Below are 20,168 nucleotides of genomic sequence, written 5' to 3' on the forward strand. Positions count from 1 at the left end.
TTTCATATGTGCTTTCTACATGACAAGCACTTTACCAGACACTGGTGACAAAGTGGTAAATGTAACAAAGTGCCACTAAGAACTCTCCCCACTTTGTGCACCATGGGGTTAGTGGGCTACATATAGTGGTACCTTACTAAACACCACTTGCTTGTCACTCACCTTTGTGCTGCTGTATGGAAACAAAATGGCAGGAGTGATGTCAACAATGCCCGTTCTCCAGAGGCCTGTGACATCAGCACCTGGTAGAATGTGGTGCGGATACATTGGACTCACAGTTTCAGTTTGATTTTCGGTCTGAAAAAACAAACAAACAAACCCCCCAAAACAGTAGGAAGCACAACAAAAGCAAACAACCAATTATCAATTATCAAAGTCCTTGGAAGAACACTAGAAATAAAGGATTTCCTTTTCTCACATTTTTCTGCTGTTTTATACACAACTGAAAAATAAAATGGGCATTTCTTAAATCACAACCTCCCATGACCAAAATAATGAACAAGTGCAGAAAAGGAAGAAGGAGGAGGAGAAAATGGGAAATACTGTATTTCTTTTTTTATTTTTTACATTAGTTATGATATTGTAGGGGTTTTGACATATATTAGAAAGTACTGTATTTCAAAATGAAACCAAGTAAGATATACATAGATATTGCTTACTAAACTGCAAAATAATGGGACCAAGCAAACCTGGATTTTCCAAGGAGTTTGGACAACACCATTTTGCCCAGAAGGCAAAGATAAAGCTGCAGTTGTGATAAGGCTTTTATAAAGAATGGGCTGGATCAGAAAGGAATCTGATAAATGGCTTTGTACAGGTTGGATGTGATTGTTTGGCTAATCTTAGCAAGATCTGTATTTTTAACTCACAGTCAGAGGCCTGCAAGCCCCCACGTTTGCAGGAACACAGAGTACCTGTGAGGAGTAGCAGCCGGCACCCTAAACATGACGGCCAGGATGCCACATTGCTTTCTGGAAGTTAACATACCATGCTACCCAAATCCTTTGTTCCCAAAATAAAAATGAGTGCTTCCAGGGACAGAACTTCTAACACTGCGCTTCAACCATTTCAACCTAAGACTCTTCATATCAGTTGCTATAATTATCACTGTGAAACAGGACATGCATTTCTTGCCATATATAGATATAAGGGACATGTATTTGGATGTCAGCATCATTACAGGTGCCTTCCTCAGGACGCTAGTAGTAGAATTCAACAGTCCTTCACTGCTTGATCATGCACCTTGCTTGAAACACCCTTTCCAGGCAGCCTAGAAGTCCATTGTTCAAAAATCGGATTCCCTTTGTTTCCATTTTGAGAAAATCAACAGGAAAAGCCAACTTCCCAAACCGGCAAATGTTGGAAATGGTTATGAGCATTATGAACAGAGCATTCTGTTAAATATTTGAATTTACTCAAAGCATGCTTCAGTGTATGTGTAGAGATGATGATGAACTATTTCAGGAATAGACCTCTTAAAAATGGTGGGTGTCTGGGGAGGCTGAGTGGCTCAGCCGGGTTGAGAGCCCAGCTTTGGCTCAGGTCATGATCTGGCACTTTGTGAGTTCAAGCCCCACATTGGCAGGCTGCTCTCAGAATGGGGCCCACTTTGGATCCTCTGTCCCTCTCTCTCTCTGCTGTTTCCCTGTTTGCTCTTTCTCAAAAATGAAATAAACATTAAAAAAAAAATGGTGGGTGTCTGGGACGCCTGGGTGGCTCAGTAGGTTAAGCAGCTGTCTCTTGGTTTCGGCTCAGGTCATGGTCTCACAGTCGTGGGATTGAGCCCCATGCTGGGTTTGCACTCTGTATTGGCTTCCAGCTGACAGTGAAGATCATGCTTGGGATTCTCTCTCTCTCTCTCTCTCTCTCTCCCCCTATCTCTACCCCTCCCCTGCTCATGCTCTGTCTGTCATAAAATAAATAAATAAACATTTTAAAAAAGTGGTGGGTGTCATGGTCATTTGTATTATCATTATAATGGCTATTATTACTATTACCACTTCTACATTACAGATGAAGATATTGGATCTCAGAAAATTAAACAGCAAATCTAAAGTAACAGAGCCAATAAGTGGTAAGGCAAGATTTGTTCATAGGCCTACATCATCAGTAACATATTTTCATTTATTTGCCACATAGTCCCTCTTTTTTTGTCCTTTCTGTTTTTTAAGCATTATTTTAAATATTGTGTGATCTAAGGAGGTCTATAATAACTATTATATAGAAGGATAAAACAGGCATAAATTGGTTGGTATAAGATCAGAAATGTCCCTGAAATGTGCCAAACCACATTTTTGAATGTTTGGTATAGATTTCACCCACAAATTGCATTATACTCTAAACTTTCATATGAATTTTTAATATTGTAAGTTAAAAAAGAGTATTGTATAAAAATTAAAGTTTCACAGTGCTGTTTGTTTTTTGTAACAATGTTTTATTGCAAAGTTCCAAATTAAATTAATAATTATAAAACATGCACAATGTTCTAACCTTCAACCTTGACTATTTCAAGTTACAGTTAATAGTGGTATAAATACATAATATTTCTCAGGGTTTGCTCCCAGGGTGACTGAAGTATAGCCTCTATTATCACAAAAAGCTAGGACCTTTCACATTTATGGTATTCCAAGTTTTGAAATAAAACTGGGAAATTCACTACAATTGATATGTTTATTCATTAACACCAAGTCCCAAAAAATGGATCAGAGAAATAGAAGAAAAATAAAAGCATATAGTGCTCCTCGAAGCCTGGGAGTACATAGTTCAAGAAAAAGGGAGAGACCAATGACAGGAAATCCAAGAGGGTCTGAAAAGCAATAAATGCGGTGTCTTTAGACACTAGGAGGTCACTGAAGCCCTTAAGAAGAGTTGTTTTAGTAGAGTGGTGGGGACAGAAGCCAGATGGCTTTGTGAATGCTGACAGTGGCCTGAGTTAATCCAAGGATAGCCATGTCAAAACAAACTTAAGGGAGATTATTTTCATCAGAAAATCAGCAAGACATTCAACTTTAATGGATTTTTTAAAATAGAAAATGAACAACCCTCCCTGGTTAAAATCCTGATTTTCTTCTTGCTTTACATCTCCTGCTTACTTTTTTTTTTTTTAAGACTATCTATGTTTTACAACTTGACCTAAACATATCTGATTACATTAGATGTTGCTGAATGTTGTATCCCCATCTGAGTATCAGACCGGCAGGTATTAAATGCAAATCAAATGAAAGACAGTAAATTCATATACTAAGACGGTTGTATTTAGTGAGATTTGACATGGGTCTAACAGATGAAGAACGAGAAACTGTGTGTTAAAATTGATTACAAGTGGATATGGATCTACAGACACACAGACTCACAGTTTTGTCTCTTGAACAACTAATTTTAAAAGACGAAAAATTCTATTGAAGTGATTTTACTTGGTTCCCTTAGCAGGAACTCTCATCGCAGCTGGGTTGGCAGATCATTTGTTTTCATGAGCAATCTTTGAACCAATCAGGATACAGATAATCTTATTATACCTCTGTGGGTTTATGTTTCTTTTGATGGGAGTCTAGAGAAGTCATGGGTAATACTTTATTGTGTGCCAGGAACCGCTTATGTTTCAGTTGCACAAGGTCAGATCTTAATTTAACCACCAACTGGGTACTTAATTTTAGACACACAGAGGAACACATTGGCTCCAAGGCACTTCCTCTGGTTTAGGAAGGCAAGGCCCTGGATAAGAATGACAAGACGATCATTCCAAAAGGTGAGATTATGAAATATTTGATCTGTACCTCACCAGCTAGCTTATTAAGTAGTTTAGTATTGGGAATATTTTAAACAGATGGAAATACATATTGTGGTAGTTTCTCATTATTTTTTTTCCGGTTAGTCACCAGTGGGCTTGCCTTCCTGAGGCCTTTTTAAAATCACAGAATATAGGCAGGGTTGTTTTTGCTTCTTTATAGAATATTAACTCTGTGGCATGGTCATGAAGCATAATAATATGATGAGAAAAACAGACCAAGAATGAATATGCTTGTAGGAAGTGTCAATATCCACACTATGGAAGCCCAGAAGGGTCTTAGCTGGCCTGGTTTCTGAGTAAAAAATTAAATTATTTTTGTGAATAATTATAATAAATTTCTATTGAGGCTCTTTCATCACTTACAGCAAAAGATGGATGCTTTATATTCAGATAGAAAAATTCCTTTAAGTTCATTTAAATCAGATGATAAAAGGAACTCTAGAATTGGAAATTTGCTTCTGCAAAAGAAATCATAAAATCTTGAGGTTGGAAAGTCTTTAGAACTTACCTGAGACCATCACCCATCTGGCTCTTAAATGAACACATAACTTCTAAGGAAGCTTCTAAATCTAAAATGAAATGGTTTCTATGAAATAGTAGTGATATAGACGAGGAAGTCCTAACACTGCCTTGTGCTGAGAACATTATATTATTGTCATAAATTATCATAATTTTACACTTCTGTTGTCTCTATGGGAATAGCTTGTTTTCAAATGAAAATTTACCTAAAATATTTATATTTCTACTAGAGTTGTTTGATAGGTTTGCTGATTGTTTGCTTAAACTCTTTTAGAAAACTTACGAATATTTGGAACACAAAATGATACCTCCTTTTCATTAATTCTACTATAGTAGATGGATCATCAGTTACAGTATGTGTGGCCTCTAATGCCAAACTCTAATCCAGTTACAGTTGTGTGGTCTCTAATGACAAACAGCTGGGTTTATATCCACATCTCCACCACTCACTATTATGCGCAGGTTTGGGCAAATTACCTAACGACTCTGTGCCTCAGTTTCCTTATCTGTAAAATAGGGGAAAGTGTATCATAGAAATTAAACATCATAATCAACTAAAGTACTTAGCGTAATGTGTGTCACAGGTAAATATTCAATACATGTTACTTATAATAGCTATCAAATTCAACAAAACAAATATTTATTGAGGATGTGCTGCGGGCTTAACTCTCTGCCAAACTTTGGAAGGGGAGGGAGTGATTTGTGTTGTTCCTGGAGAAGTCTAGAATGCATTGTTTAAAAGCAGCAAACTCCCTGAGGGCATGGATCCTACTGTCTTGTGTCTCGCACTATGCCTGGAACATAGCAGACACTGAACACATATTTTTGAATGAATGAATAGGATGGTCTGAAAATCCTTAGGAAAAAAAAATAATAATCACTGAGAACTGGTGGGTCAGTGTTTCTCCTTTGTCTTTCTGATTCAGTAGAGAAGGCAAATGTAGTATACATTATGCATCTGTATTTCAACAAAGTATTTGACAGTATTTCTTGATGGTCTTGTTATCAAAAAGGAGACATTAATACTAGATGGTGATGTATTTCGGAGGATTTGTAACTGGATAAACAGCTTTTCTTGAAGGGTGCTAAATAATAGATCAGTGTCAACCTGAAGTCCTCTCTGTCCTGTGCCAATTTCTGTTCAACATGTGTCATTATTAATAGTGCAGATGGACATATAGAAGGCATGCAAACAGATGTACAAATAGAACAATACTTGCAGGGATAGAAATGCATTAGATCTTAGCAGACTGGAATAAAAGTCAAATCACTGAAAAAAAGAAAAAAAAAAGAAATGTAATAGCGTTAAATACAGAGTCCTGCACAGAATTTCCCAGCAATGATGTGAGAAAAAAACATGAGATGTAAGATTTGGGCCAATAGGGGTCCAAATCAACTGTCTAACATGATAGCCTCCAAATTAATCTGGGCTTAGGTTAAATTAACCAATCTATAGTGTCTAGGAAAAAGGAGATGGTCATCCCTGCTTAATATTGTGTTGTTGATCTGACTACAGCTATTGTGCTGCCATCAGAGCCCGTGGTCCAGAGCCACTTTTAGAAGGAAATGGAGAAATGAGTGTGTTTACAAGCAATCAAGATGGCGGAGGGAGGTGAACCCACGGCACAGGAAGAAAAGTTGTTCAGCCTCAGGAGGAGAAGGCTCACTGGAGACTTAACAGCCTTCCTGGGGAATGATTTAAGGGCTCTCATGTAGCAGAGGAACAACAGTTTATCAGTGTGACTCTGGGGAATAGAACTAAGATCATAGAATAATGATTTGAAGAGATGGATTCAATTTAAATGTTTTTTTCCTAACTGTTAAAGCTGACCGAAGGGCTCTATGGGGATATAGTAAGTTTCCTGCCACTTTGGTGTTGAGGGCTGAGACTAGACAATTACTTGTTCGCCATGTTGTAAATGGAATTCACAGGTAGAGCTATCTAATGGTCAACTCTGAAGTCTGGTAATTCTAGAGAAAAGGAAGAAGGAAATAATGAATATGTCAGAGTGTCTGTTCAAGGATGAGGAATTGAGCTAAAATTGCCAAACAACCCCGAGAATTCTCATTCCTCATTCCAGAGGAGTTCAACCACAGAATGATAACAGGTAATGTTTGTTGACTACTCACATCAGACATAGTTAATGCAGTGGCTAATCCAGAGGGCAAGTTTTGAACAAAGTTTCAATTGCTACACCCAACTGTCTCCCCCAGAAAGATATCAACGGCTTGTATATGATGTCAAAATAAACTATGAAGAAATGCAATGACTCATTATTGTTTGAGCTTTGAATGGGAAAAGATTTGACTTGAGCCCCAGGCAGAACTTCTGTCATGTCAAATGAACCTGTATATACAGTAGTATACACATATATAGTATATACAAATATAGAGTAGTATACATATACATGTATAGTACATAATAATACTTTTATTGAGGTCTAGAGACATTTAATTTTTATTGTTATTGTAGTTAATTAATATAGTCAAAACATTTTTTACTTACCCTAAACTCACTTGTGTAAACTAAATGTAGCTATTTTATTGTAACCGACCTTACTTTCTTCAAAAGCTGCCACTCACTAATTAGAGGAAAATGGAATTTTGGTCTCATGCAGACAAATAGAATAACTTAGGTAACAAACCCTGTGCTTGGATGATTCCGGTAAATGGATCAGTCTTTCAGACTGCTGTTCTTTCCCAAGCCAAGGAAATCCCTCCACCAGATTTCACCTGCTTTACTATAAACTTTGCAAATTTCTCTCTTCTCAAAGTCACCAAGGTCCCTGGACTGCCAGGAAGTGACCTATCTCACCACCTGTAAGGTTCAGCCTATGAGCCAGATGCCAGGCCAGTTTTCTGGAAGGCTTTATAAGCTTTGGCTGCATAAAGTCAGTTTTAGTTCCTTCCAAGTGGCCAGTCATATCTGATTAGGTGAATATCATTCTCATGTGTGACACTTTATCTATGGCAGTAAATATTCTTCAAGGATATTAATTTTAATAACTGTATGGTTTTCTATTGCTTAGATATGCAATAATGTCTTATCCAAATTACTTTTATGTTGGACACTTTATAAGTGTTGGACACTTTATTATTTCTACTGTTTTGGCAGCTAAATACAGCTGAGATGACATTTCACATACAGTTTTTTTGTCCACATCTCTGATCATTACTAGAAGATAGATTTCTAGAATTAGAATTATAAACAAATGGTTGGACTTTAAAAAAAATGTATTATCATTCTTGCCTGTGATAAGGCCACTATTAATAAGTTGCCTTTTCATGGATCGTGCTTGCTCTGTTCTTTTCTATTCTACGTTTATATTCCTCTAGAAACCCACCTACTAATGAACTTAGATCTCCTTCCTGTTTTTTGCATCATTTTCACAAACTAGCACACATCTTTCTATATCTCTGTTGTAATTGAATTTGACATGGAAATCAACAGTATAGAGTAAAATATCTAATGTTGTAATATGAAAGTAGAGATAAGAAAAACTAGCGTGACAGGTCTTATCACTGGCTATTTACCTAGAATCTAAGCTTCAGTTAAACGGGAAGTGAACTTGCAAAAACACAGGATGTAAAAACCCAAGGTGAATCTATTAATTTGCTAATTTTAAGAATAGTGTATATTTGATTATTCAATTATTTATTCAGCCAACAGTTAGTGAATTCTTATCACATACCAGATATCATACTTAGATAGTATTGGTCTAGAAAGGAATATGTCCATTTTTCTTAGATCTCTTCTAAAATATCAGGTTGTGTCTTTTTGAGTCGACATAAAAGTAGCATTCGTCTTCTGGACTAAGTGTGTATGTGCACTTGTGCATGTGCAATTCATCAGCAGGGCATGTCGTGCTAAGGAGGAAGGAGAACAAGGAGAATTGGTCCAGTTCTCCCTGTCATTTACAGGATTACACCATGCAGAGGGAATTGCTGTAACTTATTACTTATAAAGTTACCTGTGTCAGTGGGGTGAACCCAATTCTGACAGAGAATTTTAGTTCTCTCTGAAATCTCTTGGGGATTGATTGACTCGCTGCAATCAGTCCCATGAAGCTGTTGATCTGATTTGCCACTTTGTGCTAGAGGGTTCCGAAGAAAGCAAAAGTGTGCAGCCACCAATAAATACCAAAGTTATGACAAAATTTTATTTATATTGATGTCAATTTATCTTTAAAATTGCACATATTAAATGGTCAAAATGCAGGAAAATAAAAATGAACATTCTTTTGAATGTAATAACTGTATTTTCTTGGCAAAACCAAAAAGTAAAAATCCTCTTTAACTATTGCCTTTCCTCTGATAGGACAAATCCTGATGATTCTCTCTGGGACCACCAGTAAATGAACACATCACTCGAAAACCATAGCAGTTTCAAGGTGAGAGAAAATTGCCTCAGGGTCTCAGGGTTCCCCATTTCACACAGCAGTACCTTCAGGATTGGATTTGAGCTGACTGTGTATAAAACTGTGAAGAAATCTAAATTTTGCTGTATTTCCTTTTTCTTATTCCCTCTTGTTACCATCCACTAGACTTGGTCTTAGACCCTCTGCCATCTTGTGCATTCTCGTGCTCCCCTCAGTAACTATTCCAAGAGATCCCAGTTCTGCACTGGGGACCAGTATAGTGTTGTTGACATTTTAAAAGGGACACTGGAAGACGGAACAATAAGCCATAAAGGACAGAGTCTTTCACTGATGCAACCGAATGACACTGAGGTGACAGATGCTGGGGGCAGGGTGATATTTATGGACACAAAGCCCTTCCTTGCATGGAAGTGAATTGTACACTCTGGGAACTGTTACAACCAGCCCTGTTTAGAACCCACGAACTTATCAACAGTACAGGGTTAGCATGGAAAATGGATTGGAGCTAGTTTAGAGAATCCGATGCAAAGAGGTATCATGTACCCATGTTCATTCCTGCAGCTTACCTCACAACACTATCCTAACCTCCTGGTCACTTCAGTCGGGCACCGCCTGGTATGCTGATCCACTTTTTAAGGACAGTAATGTTTAGACTCCATGACGCAAAGTACAGAATGAAGGCAAGTGTAGGACGCCCCAGACCACCCTAAGCAACCCAAAGCCTTATTGCAGGGAGCCAAAGATAAAGATTTATGTGTCTCTGGAAGCTGTTTTTTTATTTTTGGATGTTATTGTCATTAAGAGCTGGCTGTTAAGAGCAAGATCAAAGTGTTGTGTTGTTTTTGTGTGTGTGTGGGGGGGGGGGGGTTGTTTTCCTGCAGCTTTGGAAAGACCTTAAAAATGAAGGTACCTGTGATCTGTCCAGACTCTACTTATTAGCTCTGTGACTCAATAATGTATGGCTATTATTATAATCACCATTGTTATTATTATCAAAGATTTTCTAAAAAAATTTTTTTAATGTTTATTTATTTTTTAGAGAGAGAGAGACAAAGCATGAGCAGGGGAGGGGCAGAGGGAGGGAGACACAGATCCAAAGCAGGCTCCAGGCTCTGAGTTATCCACACAGATCCCAACACTGGGCTTGAACTCACAAACCATGAGATCATGACCTGGGCGGAAGTCAGACGCTTAACTGACTGAGCCACCCAGGTGCCTCCTACCAAGAATTTTCAAAAACTTACATGACCACCAAATTTCCCTTTTCCCACTATCTAAATCTAGGATTTTACTAGGCTTACCTGTAAAGTAAACTAATAATTACTGATATCTGAATAATACATTTAGCACTTGAAAATCCTAAATTTGATTGTTTGGGGGAGGGTATGGGAAAGGGCTTTAGAGGTCCCATGAATTCTTCAAAATTTTATGCAGAATTTTGAGTGGGCATGCATCCCTCTGGAGAGAGAATCCATTGCTTTTCATCAAAGGTGTTCTTGACCTTAATGAAGGTTAACCAGCGCTCTACTTTTCTTTTGTTTAAATATTTTTAAGTTGAGTATAGTTGACACACAATGTTACATTATTTTCAGGTGTACAACATAGTGACTCAACAACTCTATGTTATGCTATGCTGTCCACAAGTGTAGCTACCATGTGCCAACATACAACACTATTGCAATGTCATTGGCTGTATTTTCTACGCTGTGCCTTTATTCCCATGACTTATTCCTTAACTGGAAGCCTGCAACTCCTTCTTCAATCCACCCCCCCTGCCGCCGCCTTTTTCTCCTCCCCCTCTGGCAACCATCAGTTTGTTCTCTGTATTTGTAAGCCTGATTCTGCTTTTTGTTTGTTTATGCATTTGTTTTTTTTAGATTCCACATATGAGTGAAATCGTGGTATTTGACTTTCTCAGTCTGACTTATTTCACTTAGCCTAATAGCTTCTAGGTCCATCCATGTTGTGGCAAATGGCGCGATCTCATTTTTTGTGTGTGTGGCTGTGTAATATTCCATTATACATATCCATTCATCTATCCATTCTTCTTTATCCATTCATCCATCAATGGTTAACTTGTGCTTTAAATGAAAAGGCTAATTTCCCAACATACTTGCTCCAATTAGTTTGTAAGCAGCTACGTATGGGAAATAAATCTCACTAGAGGGCTTCTCCAGAACAAGACCGGGAAACCATTATTTAGGAAGCGTCAGTTAATTTCTCTAGACTGAGAAGTAGAGCACTTGTGAATAGGTCTTAAAGGATGTCGAAATATTGTTCGGCTTTTCCTCAGATTCCTGGCTGGTGCTTTATTTAAATAATCTTAAATAAAGGCGGGCAATTGAATCCTGGTCATTTTAAATTCGAGATACACATAAATAACTCTTCTCTTTGCTCTTCTCATTGCATCATGATGTCTCTAGATCTATTCCAATCGTGCTCTTTGATGATCTCTATGACACTTTAGTGCACTTGCACACAGATCTTTATTTCATCCTGGGCTTTTAGGAAAAGGTTGGAGACAGCTTGTGTAAGACGGGTTGTTCCCTGTGGTAGGGATTTCCTCACTGTTTCTACCCTAGGCTTATTATGGATACAAAACAGTTAAGAGTCTTAGGTACCCTTCTTCTGGATGGCAGTTAAAATGACATTAAAAAATAAAAAGCGAAACTTTCCACAGATCAACTCAGTTCTTTAAGGAGTCTATGGTATCTCAGGTACTGGAAGTCCAAATTTCAAGCAGGGTCAGAACTGAGCTGGTGATTTAAATAGGTAAAAGGCTCTGGATCTCATTACTAATCCCAAAGCCATGCAATCCCCCTATCGCCACAGTGATACCAGTAAGAGAGGCAGCAGGCAATACCACAGGTTGAACTTCATGATCTAATCGTGCCGTCTGAAGGACTCCGTGTGTGTCTGCTGGTAATGAGTCAACAACTTTTTTTCCACTGAGAACAGCCATTTGCTGTAGTTGACTAGCAGTGGAAGTAGAGAGAAAAGATAGAAAAGGAAAAAGAAAGTAAGTAAGATATTTTCTTCCCTCAGAAAACTAATAACCCAAGTGAGAATACAGAACACAAATACGTGAAAAATTTGCCAGGCAAATACAGAAGGAGTGGAAATCCAGATACTGGAAAAATATTATAGAAGAGGAGATATTCGCAGATAAGGAAGGCCAGAGGGGAACTGGAGAATTTCAGCAAGGCTTCCATAGGAGTGATGTCTTGAGCCAGGCCTGACGTAGCGTATGGGGCATGTGCATGGAAGAGCCGGAGGGGCTTGCGAATGAAGAAGGAGAAGATGTGGAAGCAGAGGTGAGAAGAATGAAGCCAAACACAGAGAGGGCAATCAGATTTGTCTCAGTGGACAAAAATCTCCATCCCTGAGTACAATGGTTAGTTTTAAAAGCAGGGCCTAGCTTATGTTAGGGTTTTTTTTTTTTTTTTTATTAACTCATTCATTCATTCTTTCATTCACACAGTTATAGAGACCACGGACCTTGAGATGGTGCTTCTTGGGCACTGGAGATACAGGCTAATTCTCTGATCTTATTGGATTACATTCTAGGGGGAGGAGACAGACAATGAACGAATAAGCAATTAATAAAAAGTAAAATACTACTTGAGTGTATTTGGCAAATAAGACCCCTAGAGCGCATATTGGCTTTTTGAGAAGACTAAGATATCACCGTGTGAGGAAATACACTTACTGGATGTCGTTACTCTCTCACGGGCAGTCTCCCAACATCACTACTATTCTCTCTTTAATGTTCCAAGATGATAGTAAGGGCACTGGTGCAGAACAACAAAAATACAATCAAAATGATGCTATCGAGTTCACATGCAGTATGTCCACAGGTCAGGCACCCTGGCTATCAGCATGTGGAGAAGTTTGAGTTTATCTAAACTTGAGCAATGAGAAGTGGTAATATCAGCTGTGTTTTGAAAATTGCCCAAGGAAAACCATTTTTTTTCTCCTTGGAAAAACACACAACGATGTAAAGTTTCAAATAGGTAATATGTTTTGGCTCATAAAGTACCACTAATCAAAAATGATTTCATATTGGTCATTAAACCTTGTCATAGAACTATTTTTATTTCTACACTTACTAAATTTTCTCTCTCAAGAAGAGAGAGCAACTGGCCCAATAGTAATGAGAGACACTCACTCCTTTAATTTGATATTTGGAAGAAATAAGCCAATGAGAAGTAATCTACATTTTTGTGTCTATCTTCAGAGAAGATGGGCCAGTCAATAGCAGTGGCTTGTAATGGACGGAACTATGCAGGAGAATGAATAGGGGCTCCATAAGATGGCTGGTCTCTGCTCTGGGGATGGAATTAAGAGGGTCCTTATTTCAGTTGTTCAAATGATGCTCTGAGACCATAACACCACATGACGTTCTCTGTAAGACCAGCCAGAAAACAAAAATGGGGACCAAACAGTAGCCATGTGAAGGTTCAAGTCAAGAAGCAGCATGGACGTCGCTGCCATAGTATTCTTACCTTGTCTGAAGGAGAGTAATCCAATCCTAAGACCCTTCCATTTCGGGAAAAGTTTGGAAGACTAGCTGCTGAAAGGTATCTCTCCTCATTTACTGTCCAAAAACACTAAATAATTAGGCACCTTTTTGCTTAACCTCCCTTTGTTAAAAATGCTCAACTCAATTCAGGAACCCCACAGGCCAGAGCTACTTTGTTGCAAATGAAAAAAAGATGCTGCTTCCTTGGGGCATGTGTAGCACTCTGCCAGACTGTACAACTCCATTAGGGGAGATTTGGCTGGATTCCCTCAGCCAGGAACACTTGTGTAGTGCACATCCTGCCCAACCGTTTGTGGTGGGTCTGATCTGGTTGAAACAAGAAAGTGCATTAGGAAGAGTTGAAATAGGAATCAATAAATTATGTAAATAAGCCCCAAAGCCTCTCCGTTTTTTTTATTCTTCTTCGAAAGCACGAGTTCATTTTTACTCTGCTTATTGTTTTCCAGGTTAATGCACCTGCTGGAACTGCCCACAACTAAGCCTCCCTTAATAAAGTTGGTCTTTACCATGCCTGTAGAACTGCCACGTAGTAGCAGTTCCAGCGTCCCCAACTGAGGCTCCCTAACTAATTAAGGATGCCCTTCTGCCAAGGTATCAGAAAGGGTCTTTCCGTGGCCAGGAATGCAGGTAGCACAAGTCCATAGAGTTAGATGTCCCACAGTACCTGGAGAACCCATGTGGTCTATCACCCAGCTGAGCCAGTCAGTAAGGAAGTTCTCCAGATGCCTAAAGCTGTTTTTGTCAGATTAACCCTCTCCTGTCTTATTTAAAAATTTTTTTAAATGTTTATTTATTTATGTTTATTTTTGAGAGAGAGAGAGAGAGAGAGAGAGAGAGAGAGGTGGGGGGAGGGGCAGAGAGAGAGGAAGACACAGAATCTGAAGCAGGCTCCAAGCTCTGAGCTGTCAGCACAGAGCCCGATGCAGGGCTTGAACTCACAAACCGCAAAATCATGACCTGAGCCCAAGTCAGACACTTAACTGACCGAGCCACACAGCACCCCATCCCCTGTCTTATTTTAAAGTTCTGGAATTTTGAAACCTGTTCACTTCATATGTGAGACTAGACAGTAGTTGCTCACGAAGAACAGTGTTTGAAGTTCTCAGTTCCTTCTGTTTAAAGCTTCTTTCACATCTTCTCTATTTGCTCTGTTACACTTCTTGCGGATAAGGCAAGGCCACTGCATTTGTGACATTTTGTTCTCTCTACTTTAATTCAACAAATGTTCATTGAGAAGCTTCTCTGGGCCAAGCCCCTTCTAGAGTCGTAAGGGGTGGAGAGATGAGTGAGGTAGAGCCCTTCCCTCAAAGGGAGTGTAGAGTCTGTTAGCAGAATTTGAACACAAAGCCAACTCAAACCTTTACTGATGTGAGAAAAAGAATACATCAGCAAATAAGCAAACACAGCAGGTATAACATTAAAAGGTAAGAATGTGAAAGGCTCTGTTCCTGTCTCTGTCTTCGTTCTTCTTGGTCTGAGTTTCTAATGTACTTCTCGTGTGCTGTGTAGAGAAGCATCTTCAGAAAACTGATGGGCTGAAATTAGTGTAAGTCAGAAGCGTCGAAAAAGTGTGTTCTTATTAGCCTAATGGCAGCCATTAATGAAAAGGAAGTCCAAAATCAGAAAATGCAGACACCCAAATGGCAGGTAGTTAAAGGTGTCAAAGGTTAGGATGGGCTTCATATGTAAAATGGATTAAAATGTTGACTACATTTGTGTTTGTTCAATGAAGAACGGTGAATGCATTTTAGTTTTTCATTTTGCATCTTCACATTAACTGTATATACTGTTCTGTGTCGTTTGCTGATAATAAGAAATTGCCTCTTTCAAATTTATATCCAGTCATGGATACTAATGATGACCCCGATGAAGACCATCTTACAAGTTATGATATTCAGCTCAGTATTCAAGAATCCATTGAAGCCAGCAAGTCTGCATTTTCTTCTGAAAGGTAACATTCAAATTGACTATGCTCAACAAAATTTCTTTATGGCATTCATTTTGTTGTCAGATAAAATGACTCTTCCTGACTTCTCCTCTAGGGAAATGCTTACTCTTCTTCTCTGGAAGGGATTCCAATGGCTTTACAAGGGCCACTGTGCATAGGTTTTAGCAGTATGATCTTCCCCAAATCCCCACCTCCTGTGGAAGATGGAAATAACCTAAACAGAAAGTTCTTAATTGAATTTGGTTGTATAGGATTGCCTATTTTTTTAAATTAATATAGAATCAAAATATCAACAAGTAACTTGAACAAATTTGCAAGTACAGTTTATACAACTAAATAGGTATACAGAGATCTGTTCTGAATATTCCAGAGCCCACTCTGCTACTGACTCAGACAGCCTTCGTAAGTAGTATTTCATTTTTGGATCTTCAAAATATGAAAAATAATATGGATTAGGTCCTAAGTGTAATGAATGGGAAGAGTCGAGGGCTTTTAGTAAAAACAGCAATATGTAAACCATAGCCTATTTAATTATCTACTTTCCAAATGACAGAAGTTAACAAATTATATACAAAATTGATGTTTATGTTAGCAGGAAGGAGTTACAGAGTCTGAAACTGAAAAAGTAGATTTCTGTCTTGAACAACACACATTGCACTTCTGATGAAAATAAACTTTACATTCTTTTATAGTACTTAGAATCCTGTATTCTGAAATTTAGTAGTGCTTTCATTTTTTTTTAATGTTTATTTATTTTTTGAGAGAGAAAGACACAGAGCACGAGCAGGGAAGGGGCAGAGACAGAGGGAGACACAGAATCCGAAGCAGGCTCCAGGCTCTGAGCTGTCAGCACAGAGCCCTACATGGGGCTTGAACCCAGGAACTCCAAGATCATGACCTGAGCTGAAATTGGACGCTTAACCCACTGACACCCAGACACCCCTAGTAGTGCTTTTGAATAAATTCAGTTCTATAAAATTATTGCTTATGAGCTTCTTTTTTTTTTTTTTTTTTTAATTTTTTTTTTTTTCAACGTTTATTTATTTTTTTGGGACAGAGAGAAACAGAGCATGAACAGGGGAGGGGCAGAGAGAGAGGGAGACACAGAATCGGAAGCAGGCTCCAGGCTCTGAGCCATCAGCCCAGAGCCTGACGCGGGGCTCGAACTCACGGACCGCAAGATCGTGACCTGGCTGAAGTCGGACGCTTAACCGACTACGCCACCCAGGCGCCCCTTATGAGCTTCTTAAAAATTGACATGGTACCTTTAAACTGGGTCTCTTTCATTTTTCCCTTATGCCCAACAGAATTCCCAAGAAGGCTTTAACAACCGTAAAATGCTAACAGATGTTCCTGCTTAAAAGAGTTGAATCAATTTGTTATGAAATACCTTGTTTCCTTAGAATAAACAGACACACCAGAGAACTGCCGTGAGGTTGGGCCAATGACTGGAATTTGTTCAGTAAAACGCTCAACCTCTTTTCACTTGTAGATCCATTGAATAAAGACTCTAACATGCAGTGTTGGATCATAAGCTCCCAATTTAGCAATTATTAATTAGCAATTATTAAGTTCAAAGCACCATTTACTGAGCATAGAATTTTTAAAGTTGGAAAAAGCCTTAGAGATCTTCCTACGTAATCCCATCATTTTAGAGATAAAGAAACCACTACGCAGAGACACTAAATCACAAAGCCTGAAACTAGCTCTCCTGACCCCAACTACAACTGTTTAATTCTTTATCATTGCTTAGAACTCATTACAGAGACAGTGTTATAATCTTGTATTTTGTCATCTGTGCTAATGTGCTTAGGTCTGGTGTATCACAAATATACTGTTCCTGATTCCTGAGCATTTACGTTTTTAAAGGAGACAAACTGAAGTTAGCTGGTTATCTCAGTTGGTTAGAGCATGGTACTAATATAGTAGATAAAATCAGGGGCGCCTGGGTGGCGCAGTCGGTTAAGCGTCCGACTTCAGCCAGGTCACGGTCTCGCGATCCGGGAGTTCGAGCCCCGCATCAGGCTCTGGGCTGATGGCTCGGAGCCTGGAGCCTGTTTCCGATTCTGTGTCTCCCTCTCTCTCTGCCCCTCCCCCGTTCATGCTCTGTCTCTCTCTGTCCCAAAAATAAATAAACGTTGAAAAAAAATTTTTTTTTTAAATATAGTAGATAAAATCAGTTGTGTGCATTTCCTGTAGATCACGATAATTAAAATCATGTACAAAAACTCAATATAAGTTAAACGTTTGAGTTTTTTGAAGTACACCACTAGGATAAATATGGCTTATTTTTCTTTCTCTGGTAGGTTTGTACCACTGAGTGATCAAAACAGAAAACTTGTGGAAGCCATAAAACAAGGTAAAATGGGTGTATTGCCTAGAATGGGGCAGGTTGAAGAATTCACGTTGCCAAGACAGAGATTTGTTACCAGCCGGTATGTTTAATTTAGGTCACATTCTTGAGCTCCAGGAATATGTGAAGTATAAACATGCATTGGATGAAGCTGATGAAAAAGGATGGTTTCCATTGCATGAAGCTGTGGTTCAACCCATTCAACAAATACTTGAAGTTGTTCTGGATGGTAAGAGAACATAAAATCTCTTTGACCCAACAGAAGCAAAAGAAGTTATGAGTGATCCCATAACTTCCCATAACATAAAAAGCAAAAAGAAAGAGCAGAATAAAAGATAATTTTGTACATGGGAAAGAGAATACCCATGTTTTACACTCAGAATATAAGAATCAACACATTTTGTGAGCTTCAGCTTTCGCCCTTTGAATCCTTCTACGAATGTGATACAGTTGGCACAAAGATGTGGTTGTAACCTAAAAGTAATAAAAGCTTGTATATATCATGAATTAATTGATCTAAATATAAACCATTTTGCTTTTGGGAGTCAGCATTTAATTTTTCATCTTGAACTATGTCTTCAGTTAACAGTTTCCAAAAGATCATTATCATGCACAAGTATATTTACAATATTTTGTACTTATATTTCATTAATTTTTTCATGGTGGAAACATGAATCAGTATCACAGTGAATCCACTTCACGGTTAAGTGAATTGGACAGAGGGTTAAGTATTAATAATTTTGATGTTCTAACATAATATTTGTCACATCTAGGCAAATTTATTTTATTATTATTCTTTTAATGTTTATTTCTTTGAGAGAGAGAGAGAGAACATGAGCAGGGGAGGGGAAGAGAGAGAGCGAGACACAGAATCCAAAGCAGGCTCTAGGCTCTGAGCTGTCAGTACAGCAGGGCTCCAATTCACAAACTGCGAGATCATGACCTGAGCCAAAGTCAGGTGCTGAACCAACTGAGCCATCCAGGCACCCCTCAGCAACTTTTTAAATGTCTTGTAAGTGCCATGTCTTTCAACCCTCAAGGGTGCTCCCTCGTTCTGTGCTCTAGGAGGCAATCCTTGCTGCTTGATAATTGACTATCCAGCCAGCCAGCCAGAAGAAAATAGCTAAACAGAGAGACAAATAGATGTAGAAGGTGATGATAAACATGGTATTTCTTTTCTAACATTTTCTGACAGTATTCAGATACATTCTCATTCTGACATTCATAGATTTTATTTGACAAAAATCAGTTTCAGGTGCAATTTAAATAATAATACAAAGGACCAGGGAGTTATTTTACAATTTATATTTTTAAAAAAAGAATATACAATCCACTAAAAAAATAAAAACAACCTTGGAACACAGATGTTGGTTTTCTAGCTGTCGAGTACATGCTCATCTATGTATACTCACCATCATTTGATAAACTTAAATCACATCTTTTAATCTTTCCTTGTCATCAGTTGACTTTGTCTAATCCAAAGTATGTAATGTTGAATTACTCTGATCTTTGTAATATCCTTTAAGATTTTTAACTTTATACAATACTTTCATATCTCAGCATCCTACCAGACACTCTGGGAGTTCAAGACCTCTGAAGGAGAAACACCCTTGACTTTGGCAGTCAAAGCTGGTCTGGTGGAAAATGTAAGAACTTTACTAGAAAAGGGAGTGTGGCCAAACACCAAAAACGACAAAGGAGAGACGCCACTTCTGATTGGTAAATGATGTTCTTTTCTAGAACTTTCATAGTTTGATGAATATTTAATAAGTATTTATTGGAAACCACTATGTATTGAAGTTATGTGACCTCATCTCCTTCTCTTCCCTGAGCTCCTCCCCTAACACCCATCTCATCTGCCTTATGATTTTGTTTTTTTAATCCTACAAAGAGGTCCAATGTGAAAGATCCTTCAGCACCAACTAAGTGCTGGATCCAATCTTGGAGTTTTGTGAAGCCAGAAGTGCCAGTTCTTTTTTTTTTTTTTTTTTTTTTTTTAATGCGTATTGATTTTTGAGAGAGACAGACAGAACGTGAGCGGGAGAGGGGCAGAGAGGAAGACACAGAATCCGAAGCAGGCTACAGGCTCTGGGCTGTCAGCACAGAGCCCCATGCGGGGCTCAAACTCAGGAACCATGAGATCATGACCTGAGCCAAAGTCGGACACTCAACCAACTGAGCCACCCAGGTGCCCTGAGCAGTGCCAGTTCTAAAGGAATATTCTCTAGGTGGTGTCCAGTTGTAAGAAGGTTGCATGTGCAGCAGATAGCAAGAAGAAAGAAGCAGAAAGAGGGTTGGAAAGAGAGATTGAAGGTCCACATCAGAACAATGAAGCGTCAGCAGATTCTGATCACATAGATGCAGCAGTGGGCACCTATGAAGGGTTCACAACTATGACACAAGGAATGATGGTAAACCTAAAGCTGTCATTTGTCAGTTTCTTCTCAGTCTGTGCATCCCTGCTATTTCTGTTGACCAATAAAAATTGGCAAGTCTGTTTGTAAAAGTGAGATAAGATTAACTACAAATGACCAGAGATAACATTTCCTGTCATGTAGAGTTGTGGAATTTGTTACAATAACTGATGCTTTTTAGAAGTAAACCAAAACTCTTATCCTGGGCAGGTTCTATACATATGA

General features: G+C 38.6%; 1 protein-coding gene across 2 annotated transcripts in view; it reads left to right on the forward strand.

Annotated features, from left to right (window-relative positions):
- The window catches only part of ASB15 (ankyrin repeat and SOCS box containing 15), a 58,670-nt gene that overhangs the window by 24,857 nt on the left and 13,645 nt on the right, over nucleotides 1-20,168 (forward strand). For both annotated transcript variants that reach the window (XM_047850143.1, XM_047850144.1), the window contains exons 4-8: nucleotides 8,625-8,697; nucleotides 15,071-15,179; nucleotides 17,483-17,535; nucleotides 17,627-17,758; nucleotides 19,090-19,248. In XM_047850143.1, the coding sequence (XP_047706099.1) occupies nucleotides 15,073-15,179; nucleotides 17,483-17,535; nucleotides 17,627-17,758; nucleotides 19,090-19,248 (451 nt within the window). In that variant the 5' untranslated portion in view covers nucleotides 8,625-8,697; nucleotides 15,071-15,072. The remainder of the gene's footprint in view (nucleotides 1-8,624; nucleotides 8,698-15,070; nucleotides 15,180-17,482; nucleotides 17,536-17,626; nucleotides 17,759-19,089; nucleotides 19,249-20,168) is intronic.

Source organism: Prionailurus viverrinus, chromosome A2 (assembly GCF_022837055.1).
Source record: "Prionailurus viverrinus isolate Anna chromosome A2, UM_Priviv_1.0, whole genome shotgun sequence".
In the NCBI taxonomy this organism is placed as follows: domain Eukaryota; kingdom Metazoa; phylum Chordata; class Mammalia; order Carnivora; family Felidae; genus Prionailurus; species Prionailurus viverrinus.